This window comes from Apaloderma vittatum, unplaced genomic scaffold, assembly GCF_000703405.1.
Source record: "Apaloderma vittatum isolate BGI_N311 unplaced genomic scaffold, ASM70340v1 scaffold2893, whole genome shotgun sequence".
NCBI classification, from domain to species: Eukaryota; Metazoa; Chordata; class Aves; order Trogoniformes; family Trogonidae; genus Apaloderma; species Apaloderma vittatum.
This window is the reverse complement of record NW_009708403.1, coordinates 3,976-20,318: the sequence shown is the minus strand read 5'-3', so window position 1 is coordinate 20,318 and position 16,343 is coordinate 3,976. Positions and strand designations below refer to the sequence as shown.

Below are 16,343 nucleotides of genomic sequence, written 5' to 3'. Positions count from 1 at the left end.
CTGTGATATATAAAACACATAATTTGCTGTTTATAAGCTATTTTAATAGAACTATAATATTTACATCTGATTTTATTAGAACCATGTTATTTTAAACTTGAAAGCGCAATTAAACAACATTAAGCCTTATCAGTTAATATATAGAACGAAATGCTGCAAATATTAATTAAGCATACATTCTTTTGAGAGGGCAGTCTGGTTTTTGTTGCCCCCTTCTGTATTTTTTTTTTAATTAATCTTTCCATGCCATTTATTTTTCTGAACACTTGCTGTGGCATTTAGATTTTCCTGAAAAATTCAGTAGGAAAAAAATATTTTAATAAGTGTGTTGAATGAGAGCTTCATTTAGAGTCCTAAAGACTTTTTTTTTTTTTATCTCCCTTGGTACATCCACGTGAAATATTTAATGGCATGCAAATGTTACAATACCTTGTGCAATCTCTAGACTAGGGCTGTGACTTAAACCTGACGTCACTAAACCAACTGTACAGAAGCTTTTCCGTCATTTACAACATTATGCTTCAAGAGTTGTTTTTATTTTTTGAACTTGAAAACACCACATGTGTTAGTCCTCTGCTGAAAACTAAACATCCTGCTTTACAGGATAGCGAGAATTAGCGCTAATTTGCCGTTAGCTGCCTCTCGGTGTTTTGTACGTGGAGCCTCCTGGTTTTAGTGTGGCTGAGAGAGCGTTTGCTGGCAAATCTGAGCTTAAGAGGGTATGACACTTAACAGTCTTGGTTTTCTTTATAGAAAAAGCTACAAATGAGTACAACACCAGTGAAGACTGGGGTCTTATCATGGATATATGTGACAAAGTCGGAAGTACTCCTAACGGGTAAGCGCTATCTCAGCAGTACAACATGTAATCTCATGATCGGGTGAAGAATACTGTTTCAGAGAGAGAGAACACATCTCGAAATGCTCATCATAGTCAGCTCTGCAAACAGTGCTGCCAAGCTGACGCTTCTGCAAGCTCTAGATATCTGCAGTTGGCTTTAAAATTCTTGGAAAGAAGCGTTCCAACAGGATTTCTAGTAGAGCAATTTGTACATACCGAGTGCATTCCAGTTTTCATGGAGTTTTGCGCAGCAGACAAAGTTATTAATATTTAATGATCTTGCATAAATTTCACGAAGCAACTGTGCCACTAGGATAAAGTGAACTAGTTTCTAGCTAGGACAGTTAGCTATTTATGAGGAGAAATTTGTCTGGGTTTATTCATTAGGAAGAATGGGAAGGATGGAGGAGAAAAGGGAAAAAAATTGGAGGTCAAAACACAGCTCACTTTAAATCGATTTAGCCTGAGTGGTAATACTGAAACGTAAGTGGTAGTTCAGTGATCCTGTAGTGGCCAGAAGTATTTGCTGAATTAAAAGGTAATCTTTTGAGTTTTAAATTTTGAAATAAGCCTGAAGGATTGCATAGGCTGCATTCTTAAGTGATCTTGGAATTTTTATCAGTCATATGGAAGATTACGACACCGAGACTTGATTGATTTATTTATTTAATAATTACCTCTCACAGGGAATAATAGCAAATCTACTCAATCTGGGACTTGGTAGTCCTGAAGAAAAACAGCTGTAGAATGTCCTTTATTAAAAATCTTTTTTGGGGGGGGGGGGGGGGGGGGTTAGAGCAAAAAGATATTTGTAGAGGGAGCTGGTTTAAATCTACTTGTTTTAAAGGAGGGAAGATTGAAAAAAAAAAACATTTAGTATGTGGGACTTTTTCATTACATATGCAAAATGTTTAACTATATGTATAAAATGGGTAATTAAGTCTTAATATATAGTATATATACAATAAAATTCTAAATTCTGAATTTTAAATGCCACTATTGCTAGTATATTTTACTTCGATTTTTTTAATCGTTTTCTTCCCTCCTGCCCTTCTCTAAGAGCCCTCTCCTGAAAATAATAGTGTTGCCTACCCTTAAAGAAATGAGCTGAACAGCACCTGTGTTCACTTTGTTGGCTTATTTGTATATTAACTGTGAGCAACCATGCTCACTCTCAGGACTAAACCCACACTTCTCTGGCTACGTGTACATCACTGAGTAACTGCAGGATAGGGCTGGAGTAGTAGCAGAGCAGTTGGTACCGAAGCCACCGCATCCTTCCAACTTGCAGCTCAGGATGTTTGGAAATTTTTTCAACCTTCAGAACAGGTTTAATCTCTTCTTCTAACCTCAGTATTCAAACTAGTGGTGGTGCAAATTGCCCTGCAGATCCTGTTGCTCACTGTCATGGCTCCTTGAAAGCACACTTGTGCCCAGAGTAGCTCCTGGCTTAGTCTCTTCCAAAAGGAAAGAAATTTGAGTGTATGGAGCTCCACTGTGAACTAAATGTGCAACATGAAACGATCAGAAAATTTGTTGTGAAACCAGACTGCTGCTCTGAACAGAAACGTGAATATAGATGCAGTTTACACGCAATACATTGATTTTTCTTTTTTTTTTTTTTAGTGTTAACACTGAAACAGTTGTGGTTTAATTTCTGCCTAGGGTTTATTTGGGTTTGTTGGTTTGGGTTTTTTTTAAGCTTGTCCTAAGCTTGCAATTCCGTGATGACTTTAAATTGATAGGAAAGAGGATTTGCATCGAAGAACATTGTCGGATAACTCCTCTAGCCCCTTGTGCGATGGGTTCCTTGTGAATCCGATCTTCTGTGCCTTGATAATAGAGCGGCTGAGGTGTGCTGCAGGTGGTGGCAGCTGTGAACTGTGTCAGCTCATTCCGCAGAGATTTCGGGGGTTTGAAGGGGTTCAAAATAATGGGGGTAATGCAGCCGCACGTGTGCCTCAGCCTGAGTAGCTGGTGTATGCTGTTAATGCTCATTTTAAGAATGGAACTCCTTATTGGAAGTAACAGAGTGCTAATCGTTATTCCGTACTTATCTCAGATTTTCCTGAAAGAAATTATAAAATATTTGCATCCTTAGTTTCTTGAAAATGAGATCCGAGAGCTAACAACCTGCAAGCATGATTTTTACATTAAATCCGCAGAGACTCTTTACAGTAGCCAGTAAAACAGTTATTTAATCATTGCTGCTCTCATTTTTATTTTTTTTTTAATGTAGACATGTCTTTCATTGTCTATTTCAAATCCATTTCCGCAGCTTAATGGCAATTGCTCCCTTTATGACCTGTCAGCTGTTTCATGGAAATGAATACAAAATGCCAGCATAAGACTGGAGCCAGTTCCTATCCAATACACACATAAGAACAAACAAGTTATGAAATACTTGAAGGGCTGCCATCCAGAGGGACCTGGACAGGCTGGAGAAATGGGCCAGGGCAAACTGCAGGAGCTCCAGCAAGTCACAGTGCAAGGTCCTGCACCCAGGTGGGGCCAATGCCAGGCACAAACACAAACTGGGCACAGAGTGGGGTGAGAGCAGCCCTGAAGAGAAGGACTTGGCGGTGTTGACAGACGAGCAGCTCAGCACGAGCCGGCAGGGCGCTCCTGCAGCCCAGAAGCCAACCCTGCCCTGGGCTGCATCCAGCGGAGTGTGGCCAGCAGGGCGAGAGAGGGGGTTCTCCCCCTTTGCTCTGCTCTGCTGAGACCCCACCTCGAGTGCTGCGTCCAGCTCTGGTGTCCCCACCGTGAGAGGGACATGGGTCTGTTGGGACGAGTCCAGAGGAGGCCACAGAGATGACCCAGGGGCTGGAGCAGCTCTGCTGCGAGGACAGGCTGAGGGAGCTGGGGTTGTTCAGCTGGAGAAGAGAAGACTCTGGGGGGACCTTATCCCTGCCTGCAGTGCCTGAAGGGACCTACAGGGAGACTGGGGAGGGACTTTGTACAAGAGTGTCCAGAGATGGAACAAGGGGAAGGAGATTTAAGTTAAAGGGAAATAGGTTTAGATTGGATCTTGGGAAGAAAATTCTTCAATGCGAGGGTGGCAAGACTCTAGAACAGATTGCCCAGAGAGTCCGTGGCTGCCCCCTCCCTGGAGATGTTCAAGGCGACGAGGCTTTGAGCAACCTGGCCTGGTTAAGGGCGTCCCTGCCCATGGCAGGGGGGTGGATTAGATGATCTCTAAGGTCCCTTCCAACTTAAGACATTCTATGAATTTTTTTTTTCCATATTAGCTCTGGCAAAAGTTTAGGTCAGGTTACATTTTATTTCTTTTTTCTAATAAGACTCAGTTTTATTTGCTTAACCAACTTGAGTATCTGGTGGCATTCATTCCACAGATCATGTCAGTCACACTTATCGCTGATAGTTTCTATGTTCCTTTTTCAGAGCAAAGGATTGTCTTAAAGCCATCATGAAGAGGGTGAACCATAAAGTTCCCCATGTGGCTTTGCAAGCACTCACAGTGAGTACACTATATCTGTTTTCAAAAAACTGTTATTTTTTCGTGCAGTGCAGCTGTCCGATGTGCACTGATCAATTAATACCTCTATATCTTTGGGAGAAGTCAGAGTGTGCATGCTGAACAGGGGATTAAATTTAGCTTTTGTCTGGTATGCTTTTGGTTTGGATTATTTTCATTGTTATCATGCGTTTTCACAGTAGTGTTTCTGTTGTCAGCTTTTAGGAGCCTGCGTATCGAACTGCGGAAAAACATTTCACCTGGAAGTATGTTCTCGTGATTTTGCTAGTGAAGCTCGAGGTATAATAAATAAGGTAATTTTTTATAAGCTTATGACTAGGGGCAGAATTATTTTGGTAACTTCGTTTTATTTGGGTTTTTTGTCTCAGCATAGCAAAGAATTGGCAAAATTAATGTTCTACTTTTAATCTGCATTTAGAGTTTTGGTGCAACTGCAGGTACTGCTGGCTGTCGTGTACTGTAATTTTTACTACGAAAATGTATTCAAGCAGTGGTAGACTGATAATACCTACTCCAATTTTTTACAGAAGTACATGAGCAATTTTAATTAGACTCTTCCTGAGCTCAATTAATTTGATAATGGTCAAGGCAGCTTTTCTCAAAGAGAGTTTTTATTTGGTTTGAATGAAATTCGTGGGCTGAAGTGTAAAGGGAAAACTGTGAGAAAATTAGAATATGTTTTAAGAAGGAAAAGGATAAAGTTTTCAGGCAACTGCATTAGTTTCTATCGATTCTCAGAATGCTGAATGAGAAGGTAACCAAGAAAGGAGGGCCTAAATGATTAGGGTCAAGCAGCTGATGGGGATCTAAATCTGCTGGTAATGAATTGACTAAGCAGAAACAGCTTTCCCCTAATTACTGCTCCAGTTGAAGACAAAAATGGCTAATGGGTTAAAAAGAAGTTGTCTTCAAATATATGGGAGGCCCAGAGTCATCAGAGGTGGAGCAAAGCAATTAAGGAAACTAATAAAATTGCTGCGAAGCAAAATGAGTTCACAGCTCTTTTGTTTCTTGTTTTGTGTGAAAAAATAGGTCTTAAAGTCCTCCCCTTTGTTCTCATTAGCCATGGTTCATTCTGAAATGGAACATTGGCCTTCATGGTCCCACAGCATTTATGGACATAAAAACAAACTTTTAATTCCACTGAAGAACTGTCTACTGAAGTACAAGTTATTTTGTTGTTGGGAAATACTTGTGTTTTACCCCTGTTCTGGGCCCACTTGGAGGAGTAACCTCCAGAGGGCCCATAAAATTGTACTTCCTACCCCTTGCCGCTCGTACAAGTGTAACAAATGTCTTTGTGCCTCTCAAGCTACATCTCTTCTTTCAGTTAAATGCGTGCTTGAGCCCAAACTTGCCAATATTCTTGCTGTTCAGCGTATGTTTGCGTGTGAGGCGCAGGCTTGGGACGTGATCAGTGTTACACTCGAAGGAGAATCCTTGGCTGTACACTGCAGCTGTGTGGTCCAAGGCTTTTATCCACTCCAGCCAAGGGAAGCAGACGTAGGTGAGCCCAGCAGCCCCAGAACCCTTAGTCACCAAGGTTAATTTGGAAGGTTTGGGTTCAAACTATCTCCTTTTCATCAACTAGCAACAAAGCCAGAAAGCGCCTGGAGCCTGAAGTGCTTTGGTCCACGTTTTACCTTCATAGTATTAGTGTGACCTTCACATAGATGAGCTGCTCTGTTGAGGAGTTGCTCTTTTTGCTCCAATAAATTTTTTTAAGGAGATTACATGATTACAGGATTAACAGCAGCTGATGTTTAATGTTACTGAGGCATACTCTGACAGGTATTCTTGTCACAGTGGAGTAACGTGTGACTCTGACCTGCTTTTCTGAAGGTGGATTATCACTTCGGGTGAGGTTGTTAGCACATGAAATCTGCGGTGTTGAATGAAATCAGTGGTCCTGTGCGGATTTAGAGCAGCCGTAAATCCTGTGGATGAGCTTGGAGGAAGGGGAGCTGTAGAAGCTCTGTCCTGCCAGAGGTTGGAGAAGAATGTGGGAACCAAAGGAATTGCAGGCAGCACAGGAGCTTGATCTTGGCTTGTCCTCACTCCGAGCAAGTATCTTCCTTTACCAGACTGTGTCACGGCACCTGGGTTCCGAATTCAGGAGCTAATGGTACAAACTGTCCCGTGAGCTGGGTGACACATACCTAATGCGTAACGCCTGCCTTTGAGAGCATCTGAGTCAGGGAGACACATACAAATGTATATACAGAGATGGTATAAAGAACATTTTTTGGTGAGATCTTGTCACTTGAGAAGCCAACGGGGAGAAATGTCTTTGGGCATCTCAAGAGAACAGGTTGTAAAAAGGCAGAGAAGGGAAATTGTCTTGTGGGGAAAGACAGTATCTTACATTAGACCAACTTATGTGGTCAGGAGAGGAGTAACAATACAGATTAGAAGTACTGAGGAGAAAGTTGAGGTAAAACGGAGGGTAACTAACACAGAGGGGCAGAAAAGCTAGGTGTGGTAGATAGCCTGAATTTCTTCAAAACCATTGAGGTGGAAACATGGCTAACATCTCAGAAGTCAGTAAGTTTGTCCGTCTTTGCTTAACCACTTGAAATTGACTCCACTAAAATAACAGCAGTTACCAGAGTCAGTGTATAAAATAGTGAATATTCTTGGCTCTGTTTTCCACATTTTCTTAGTTGAGATGGTATTTAATTAGTAAAGATTTTTGTAGTAAAATGGTTTTAGTAACAAAGTCTCACTGAGAGGGATTAAATCTTTCAGTTTGTTTTCTTTCTATGCAATTTTGTCTTCTAGGCTCATCCGAAAGTATGTGAAAAGCTAAAAACTCTAATGGTGGAGTGGTCAGAAGAATTTCAGAAAGACCCGCAGTGTAGCTTAATATCTGCAACTATTAAATCTTTAAAAGAAGAGGGCGTAACTTTTCCTGCAGCTGGATCGCAGGTAAAAGCCGCTCTGGAATACGTGGTGCTGTTGGGTTTGCTGCTCCAGGAGGTGAACGAAAAGAAAAGCTGTCTGCATAAGATATTTTGCACTTTTGATCAGAGGAGAGTAGAATCCTCACTCTAGTTTGGTTGCCTCCTTGTGCCAAGATTCTCTTCTATTCGTTCTGCTCTTCTATGTCCTTGCCTTGCTAAGAAAAATAAGAACAGACTAAAGGCTATTTTCCGGTGCCCTATGAGTTGTTCATTTTGGCTCCTTCTTTTCTTCCCATCATTTTTAGAGCTTCATTGAGCTGTCACTGCCTTAAATCGAAGCAATTCTATGCCCACACTTTGTACTTGGTGTTTTGTGGTTCTAATTGCTGACTTAGAGCACGTACCTTCATTTTTCTTCTCAAAACAAAGGATGATATCTGTGACGATATCTGCAGCGGAGACATTTTTGAAGATGATGTGTGCTATCCAAGTCCCCATTTCTCATTCGTGCACTTACCTGTCCATGGCAGGAAGTGTCCTGGCTCTGTGCTTGGTGGGGTGCTCCAATTCCTATCCTCACCTTTTGTTTCGTGCTCCTGGTGAGGTATTACACCTGATCTTTTAGCTGGCAGATACGATGACGGGTGGTTTTTCTCACGATGCTACTCAATATTTCTATGTTAATTATGAGTCAGGTGAAGATCTGCCCTGAAAATTAGAACTGCAGCTGGTATTAAACATTCCTTGCATGAAGTTTACTTTTCTCTGTGTTAAACACAGAGAGGTTTTTTACTTTTACGATCTTTCCTTCCTCCACAAAGATGTTTTCACTTCTAAATCTAGGATATGTGTTAAAACATATGGCAGAAACATGGAAGAACTCGAATAGTGGCAGCAACCAGTTATGCTTCCTTTCCTACAAGTACATACAAAATGACATCTTGGTGTTTTTACCTCATACGCTTCACTTCAGACAAGCAAAGCTGAGGTTTATTAGCAGTTGGTACACTGGCTCAGAATTGTTTTCTAGGAGTTGAGAAGTCCTAGATGTAGCTAGTGTCTAAGACTTCCTTGTCGGAATGATTTCACCATGCTGTTCTGCAGACTTGTATTATTTACGTGGGGAGCTTCCAACCTGACGTATGTTTACTCTTCCCTTTGTCCCGCCTGCAGAGAGAGAGGGTGGCTTTTGCTTCCCCAGGGAGAGAGATTTCCCTTTCTAGCAAGTGCCAGCAGCTGCTTAATAACCTGGGTCTTTGCAGACACAGGACTCCAAAGAGCTTTTCTTCCCTTTTGAAGGGAGGAGCAGAGGACAACAGTGGAAGGAGTAGTCATTTAAGAAGTCTCACTTTAATAAAGGAGACTTTAATTATTTAGATGAGATCAGTTATTTAAATTAGGACTGATTATTTGTTCTGTGCTGAAAACAAAGGTGAGCTTCTCAGTTTTTTCTTGTAAAAGGCAGCTAACCAGGAACAGTTTATTAGTAATGTTTTTCTTCTCCAAGTATATAATTTCCTTTTTTTATTTGTAACCTGAACTTTATTGTTAATACATTTGCAGGCTACTACAAATGCTGCTAAGAATGGTTCCTCATTAAGTAAGAACAAAGAAGATGAAGATATAGCTAAAGGTAAATCTGCAGTCACAGCCGCGGGTTATGCTTGTGCTCTGGAAGTTTGATTTAAATGCGCAGAAACAGATTTTACGCTCTTCTGCTGCAAAGAACTGAAAGCAAGGGCACAGCAGGTTGCGAATGAGTGTACTGTATCATTCGAGGTGTTTTCATTGCGGGTAATGATTCGGGGTAAGATGTTTCTCCTCATCACGTAGCCATTACCGTGGTGTTGTCACTGCTTTCTCGCCCAAGAGCTCGGTCTCTTCCCTTCTGCGCCCACACGTTTTATTTTAGCCTTCATCCTGGTGCTTTTTAAAAAGAACAATGAATAAACATAGAGCGTTTAAATGTTCTATTCTTTCGTCTCTGTCTTGGATGTAGTTACTGTTGTTCAGCTGCCACAATGAAGAATTTATGAGTACTTATGATCATGCTGACACTGGTAGCGTGTGCGCCACTTCAAGAAGGGGGCTGCACCACAGAACGCAGAGGGGTTTTTAAATGTTTCATAACCTGTGCGCGATTGTGTCCTGTCTTTTAATCCTGTTGCAGGGCAGAGTAAAGCTGTTGAAACGTGAACTATGGCTAGTAGTTTGGAGCAAAAATTTGAAATTTAAAATACTTGAGGAGTGGATGCAGATTGGGTTTATAATATAGCAATAAATAATTTCCTATTTATTTTTACTAGGAAAGCAAAGTGCGTTTGTATACAGGGATAAAATATACAAACTTCGTGGTTTTTTTTTTTCTTCCCTAATTGTAGCTATTGAATTGTCTTTGCAAGAGCAGAAACAGCAACAAATGGAAACTAAACCCCTGTACCCATCTGCAGAAGTTCAGCAAAACAATCAGAACGCGAGGAAGGTGCGAGCTCTGTATGACTTCGAAGCCGTTGAGGACAATGAGCTCACCTTTAAAAGTGGAGAAATTATTTTTGTTTTGGATGACAGGTATCAGATACTTCACTTAAGGTGTCTTCATTCCGGAACTCTTGTTGTCTTAGGGTAGCACATATTTTTCCTCTGTTTTTTGGGGGTTTGTTTTGTTTTGTTTTTTTTTTCCCCATGGAAATATACATTTGTCACTCTACCCTCCCTTAAATCCCTTTATCTTCCGCTGTTCTTTCCATACCATAAGTTTTTGACCTCAAGTTATTTTTGGTGCTGAGACAATCTCACTCTGTTATGTTGGGTATTTCTTTGCATGGTACAGGTCAAACTGGTTTGCGGTTTTAGTTGGTTATAACATGTCATATGAATCTACATCTGCGTTACAGTGTTAAATTCTAGCTACTTGCAGGAATTGTTACTATCAAGCATCACATTTGCTAAGAAGTGAAGAAAAATACTTAAGATAATTATCGTTGTTATCACTGTTGCTCTAATGATAGTTAAGAAGCAGAACTGCTTCTGTGCTAATGCTGTTCTAATTTAACAGGCTGTGACAGATCAATTATATTTCTAATGTTAGTCCCCACTTGTGTACTTCTTGTGAACTTTTTAGATGAGGCTATAATGGACTATTGTCTAATCAGTCTAAAAATTGAAGGGTTGTGTTAAATTTAGAGTGTTTACTACTGAAGGAATGTACTTCCCTGGCCCCTCCTCTTCTCTTTCCCACTCCTCTACCCCAGCTCCTGGCCTTGGCTTTGCTGCTAATCTCAGCAAATGTTCTCCTTTGCCTTTGTTATTTGGATACATGGGGAAACAACATATTAGATATCACAGGTTTTCCATCAAAAGCCCAAAATACGTGGCTGGTGCTAAGCTTTAACATTCGGAGTTTAGTAATACAGCTTTATTTCTGCAGTGACACCAATTGGTGGAAAGGTGAAAATCATAGAGGAGTAGGACTGTTTCCATCTAATTTTGTGACTTCGGACTTAAATGTGGAACCCGAGGCAGGTAAGTTACGTACTGAAAGCTGGCAGGTTGGTTTAGAAAGGTGGCCTTGTGGTGCAACTACTACTTAGCCCATCAGCCAAATGATTTCCTGAAATCAGCCCTAAGAAAGAACGGAAAGAGAAATGCTGCCCCACTTTGAAACAAGCAAGCAAGCGTGTGCCACTGCTGTAGCTAATTTCAACAACTTCTATCTTCAGATTCTCTAAGTTGTTACCTTTTTCCTGTTACAGAAACTCAGCTCAACTTGCCATAATTCTTTGTCAGTAGCATTAGACACAAGTGCGGTAACTTGCTGTTTCAAATGTCAGAGTCTCTTTTCAGTATAGAACAACATTCATCCCCGTGTCGGTGGTTTGTAACAACCACACTGGTAGCTTTATTCCTGCTTGTGATACCAAAATAAATCTTAACACTTACAACTTGACTCAAAGTAACCGTACATGTGTTGGAGGTGTTTTCAGATGCTAATGTGACTCAAAGAGTTTCCTTGCTGGGCCTGGGTTCATAACCAGGCTAAGAGCCCAAAGGAAACAGCTTGTCAGAAGGTTTTCTAGGCAAACCCATTTTTCCCTTCTCCGGCAGCTAGGTGCATCGCTGCTTCACGTACTTATTCAAATTTCTTATTTAAGAGCTGGTGGCATGCAAGGAGAAAATACGTGTTTTAATAAATGTGTATTCTACGTTAGCATAGTAACACAGCCACAGAAAAGAAACTAATGTTTGTTCTTTCAGCAGCTCTGGATAAAAATTCTGTTCCTGAGGATACTACGGAAGAAATTAAGAAAGCAGAACCTGAGCCAGTTTATATAGATGAGGTATGCAGTCAGTGAAAAAACTGCTGAGATTTTACATTGGTGGAAACATTCTTTTGTTACTGAAAGCCAGCAGATAATTCTTTTTATGCAAGGAACTTTTTCTTAGTTGAAAATTGAAACAATAAGCCATGCTTCAGAGCTAACTCTTCTTGATCTTTTCTTCACCCTTCAGGATAAGATGGATAAAACACTGCAGGTACTTCAGAGCATAGATCCTACAGACTTAAAGCTCGATTCTCCAGATCTTCTAGACTCAGAAGGTACTTTGAGCACTAACTTAGCTAGTTTTTTCTGTTTCTTCTCACCATTAGCTTTTGTGAATTGAGCCGCTAATTCTTTTGTGTTTATTTTAAGCTTCGAAAAACCGTGGTCTGTACTAATAGTGTGCTGTAGAACAGCTTGTTTCACAGTGGGAGCACGGGGCTAGGTGTACACCTCTAAATTTTCCAGTCATTGCCAAGCCAACTCCATGTTTAGCAGAACAATTTGCAGAACTTCCAGCTAGCGCACAATGCCTGATCTTGGCGAGATCCCTCCCTCGCCAAGCCCGCGTGAAATGGGCAATTAATTTTGTGTCAAAATTCCTCCAAAATACTGCTGGCTCAGAGGGGAGAGTTCAGTTCACTTAAGAGCCAATTAGTTCAAGGTGTGTAATGGCAGTTGAGCGCATGTTAAGAAAAGGAGCGTTCCTGGAACAGAAGAAGTGAAGGGAGAGGAGGCTCTGCAGTACAGCAGATCTAGATAAATTCCTCGGCTGTTGGGATTGGGTATTCCAGGAGGAGATGAAAGTTGGAGATCTTGCACAGTGCGAGCAGAAATGCAAATTTTCCCTGTGTTTCATCAGTAGTCTTTGTTTGAAAAGGTTGGGGGGGGATGGAGAGAGGGATGACGAAGCAGAATAACCAAAGCCTTTTTCCTCTCTGTCTGGGCTGGAGGAATGGGACATGCGAGATAACGAGGCGCACACTCCAGTTCCCTACGCTGCCTTAGTGTGCTTGGATAAGGCAGTTTTTGGCTGCGTTTAACCATTTAATTGTGCAGGCTACTAACTACCTCAACGCTTTCATCTTCACAGATATTTGTCAACAGATGGGTCCAATGATAGATGAGAAACTGGAGGAGATAGACAGGTGAGCCGTAATGTAGCCTCTGCATTATTTACTGTGATTTAAGTTGTGCAGTTGTATTATTATTTTTTGGCACTTTCTCTTTCACCTCCCAAGCTAGAAAATCTTGCAAAAAAAAATTTGAGAATTTTAATTTATTTTTTTTTTAATGATTAAGGACCCAATTCTCAGTGCATGTACTAAGATTGGATTCCTGCTTTACAAAATTCGCTGCAGAAATGACCAGATGTGGTTTATTTTAGCCCTTTTTGACTTGAGCCTTTTGAATCTGTGTGGAGCTTGGCATTTTCAGTCTGCTGCTGACTCCTCTGTGACAGGAAAATCTAGTCAGTGCTATCTTCACCTCTTCCCCCTCGGGCTCCCAGGGGTAGTTGTGGGTGAAAATCAGAGGTAACTAACACCTGCTGGCAGTTTGCAGCTGGGGATGTTCTCCACTTGGGCTCTCCTTTCGGTCCCCTTGGTATAAGAAGCAGAACGGCAATTTTGCGATATCCAGGATTAAATCAACTATCTACCTTTTAAGGGTTTATTTTTCTTGCATATTCAAAACTCTTTAGTGAAGGACGTTTTTTTTGCCATCGAACAATAAATCTTAGAAACTTTGCACATATTTGTTTTGAAACAGAAAACATTCAGAATTATCAGAATTGAATGTGAAAGTTCTAGAAGCTCTGGAGCTCTACAACAAGCTGATGAATGAAACCCCGATGTATTCAGCCTACTCAAAACTCCAGCACCCTGCACAATACCCACCTACATCTTCTGGTGTTTCAGTGCAGGTCAGTATCTCTTTTTGGAAATAGAGACTTTCATAATATAGATTTCTATTTAAAAAGATGGCAGTGAAAATATAGTGCACGCTTTCTTGCTGCCCTACGAACAATGTGACATTGCCTGGTGACTTTTTGCAGCCCTTAGAATAAAATATCGTTTACGCACCAGAATGGAGAACTTCCATTTGCAGTTTTCTGCTTGTACAGTGAAGTGTAGTTTTTAATTTTGTTCTACCTGACTAGAAGCACGCTGCATTGAAAAATATTTTAAAAATTCCTTCCATGATTAATTCTCTACAGTTAGAATTGAATGTTTCAGCAGCTTGGTGGATATTCTTGCTGTGAGTCATGTCCTCAGTCTTAAAGTAAAATGTTACCTTCTTATCTAATAGCGGGCATGTGAGTGAACTTTTTAATATTAGTGCATTAATCATGAGTGCCATGTACTTTTTCTAAATATAGAAACACTGGTCTGGTTTTAGCTCTTTTTCCCTTAAGAAATGAACACGTTGTATTAGGGGGTGTAGTTGCTCAAAACTGTTCTCCAGTGTCTCCAATGTGCCACAGTGATGTTTAAAGAAAACCCCACAAAACATAAAACCAAAAATGAAGGAGAAAAAAAGATTTTAAAGATCCTTTTTGGAGAAAGTGTAGCATGAGTGTTTTTACTTTAAGCCAATTTTACTTTCATGTTAATTGTTCAGTGGGAAAAGAATAGTTGCTATAGCAACTGCTAGATCTGAAAATATGTCAGTTAAAAGTAATCCCATGTCCTTAACTCCTGGTAGTGATGGAAAATTCATTATGTTTGGAGGTTGAGAAGTAATTTAAACCAAAAGGCAACTGGAGTTCACTGTTTCTTCCAAGACGCGTGATGCCAGTAATGCAAAAGACGAGATGATGCGCTGAGCTCAGTGCTGTTAGCAGGTCCTGGGTACAAAACTGTCTGTTCCGTCAGCGTCCGTAGATGATCTGAAGTCCCAACCCAATGAGCAGTGCAGCCTTCTGTAGCCTAAACATGTTGTACCATCTGCAGTTTGAGCCAAGGCTTGAGGTATCTTAAACCAGAAAGGCGAGAAACTCAAGTTTTGCTTTCCTCTTGCGTTACAGCCTTAGAATATTCTTCTGTTTTAATTTCCAAAACGTGTTAAATAACAAACCTCATATGGTGCCCATCTTCCTACTCAACTCTGGGCATCGAAATACATAAGGATTGAATGCATAAGGATTGAATGTTTTAAAGGCAAGGCGAATTAAAGAAATAGGTTTTCTGGAAGGGGCAGGGGTCTTGTTCACGATACAAATAGCTGCCCTGACCTCGTTAGCAGTGCATTTCTGGAAAAAAAAAATCCTTTCTGGTGAAATAAAGGATGCCTATTAAAAACGTAGGAGGAGAAGTTACATGGCTTGAGTTGAGAACCTTGTTGAAAAAATTAATTGACGTTCATTCCAGCTTTGGACCCTAACATGTTTGTTCATCAGAGTGGCATTCTGTGCCACGTTTGCTGCTGAGGAATTGAAAAGAGAAGGAATACAATGTGATGTTTGGGGTTTTTATTTTTTTTTTTATTTACAGTCTTATCCTGTACAGCCACCCAGTGGAAACTACATGATCCAGGGTGTTCACCAAGTCACCATTTCCCCAGGTTACAGCCTAGGACCTGATCAGATGGGGCAGCTGAGGTCTCTGCCCCAGAGTATAAATTCTTCTGGAGCAGCTCAGCCGGCTCAAGCTGCGTATTTAAGGTATCACTTCAGCAAACTGTTAAATCACCTTCCTCTTGATGGAAATTTTACTGCTTTATCTAGAAGTGGTGTGTTCTTGGGGTCTTTACAATGACGTGCAATACTGTGGGATTGTTCTCAAAACGTACAGGTTGCTTTTGGGCTAAGCAGTGCTCTTGCAAATCTGCTTATCAGAAGACTAAACATGAACTTCTTGTCAGAATTGGGTTGGTTTTGTTTCATTACAGCCCGGGACCGGATTCTGTGTTAAACCAGACGTATGTGAACCAGAACCCCGGCCTTCCTCCGGCAACTGGCACCACTGCTTACGCCCCAGCGCAGCTGGGGATGTCGGTGGATATGTCGGCTTACCACAACAACACGTCGAGTTTGCCTCAAGGACCAGGTTATCCCCTGGCGGTTCCCACTCATTCCATTCTACAGCAACAAGCGAACTACCATCAGCAGCCTCTCCTTTAAAAACAAACCAACTCGTATTTCGGAAGTACTGAATAAAGGTTGCCTGACCTAATGATTTTTATGAATACCTGTCACGGGTGTCAAAACACGTTTTCCTTTTAAATAACCTGACTTACCGCAGAGTAAAAAATATGCATCAGATCTGATTGTTAAGTATTTGCGTAAAGATAGCTCAAACTAGATTAGCTGATGGTTGAAAATAATTTCAGATTACTTGGAGCCCTTCTTTCAGTGCTTTCGAGAAGTGCCACTTGTGAACCTTAAGTTAAAAAGATTGTCTGAAAAATAATTTTCTTTTAAATGCATTTCTGAAAACTTGAGGATGCTTAATCATTGTTCTGTGTTGCTCTCGTTATGCATTGCCTCCTCTGGTGGCTTACTGTAATCCTTCTATCCCAGTGGCTTTGGAGAATCCCTGCTGATTTAGGCAGCGCCTTCTCTCTGTGCCGCTGTAGCGAGCTTCACAACATGACGTGCGCCGCGTCGTCGGAACAACCGCGCGAGTTCAGCAAATGGGAGCTGGAGGAGAAAGCAAGTCGAGGTTGTGACAGTGAGGACCACGTATCTACAGAAATAGGAGAAATAGGAGAAAGGAGATTTTTCCAGTGCTGCCTATTAGATTTTTTTTATTTTTTTTTTAAACTGCATAGAGCTTCTG

General features: G+C 41.0%; 1 protein-coding gene across 1 annotated transcript; it reads left to right on the top strand.

Annotated features, from left to right (window-relative positions):
• The first annotated feature begins 755 nt into the window (after positions 1–755).
• On the top strand, positions 756–15,763 carry STAM2 (signal transducing adaptor molecule (SH3 domain and ITAM motif) 2). The gene is made up of 13 exons (XM_009866529.1): positions 756–838; positions 4,247–4,322; positions 4,538–4,633; positions 7,122–7,268; positions 8,807–8,876; positions 9,625–9,811; positions 10,671–10,765; positions 11,498–11,580; positions 11,753–11,840; positions 12,656–12,710; positions 13,333–13,486; positions 15,057–15,226; positions 15,454–15,763. Exons 1-13 carry the CDS (start codon positions 801–803, stop codon positions 15,683–15,685), a joined length of 1,491 nt encoding a protein of 496 aa, XP_009864831.1. The 5' UTR covers positions 756–800; the 3' UTR covers positions 15,686–15,763.
• Positions 15,764–16,343: the final 580 nt, after the last annotated feature.

Excerpts from the sequence above, each read along its gene's own strand:
- STAM2 (XM_009866529.1), top strand. The coding sequence starts at position 801 with ATGGATATATGTGACAAAGTCGGAAGTACTCCTAACGG. Across the intron at positions 10,766-11,497 it reads AAATGTGGAACCCGAGGCAG|CAGCTCTGGATAAAAATTCT; the intron begins GTAAGTTACGTA and ends TTGTTCTTTCAG. Across the intron at positions 11,581-11,752 it reads AGCCAGTTTATATAGATGAG|GATAAGATGGATAAAACACT; the intron begins GTATGCAGTCAG and ends TTCACCCTTCAG.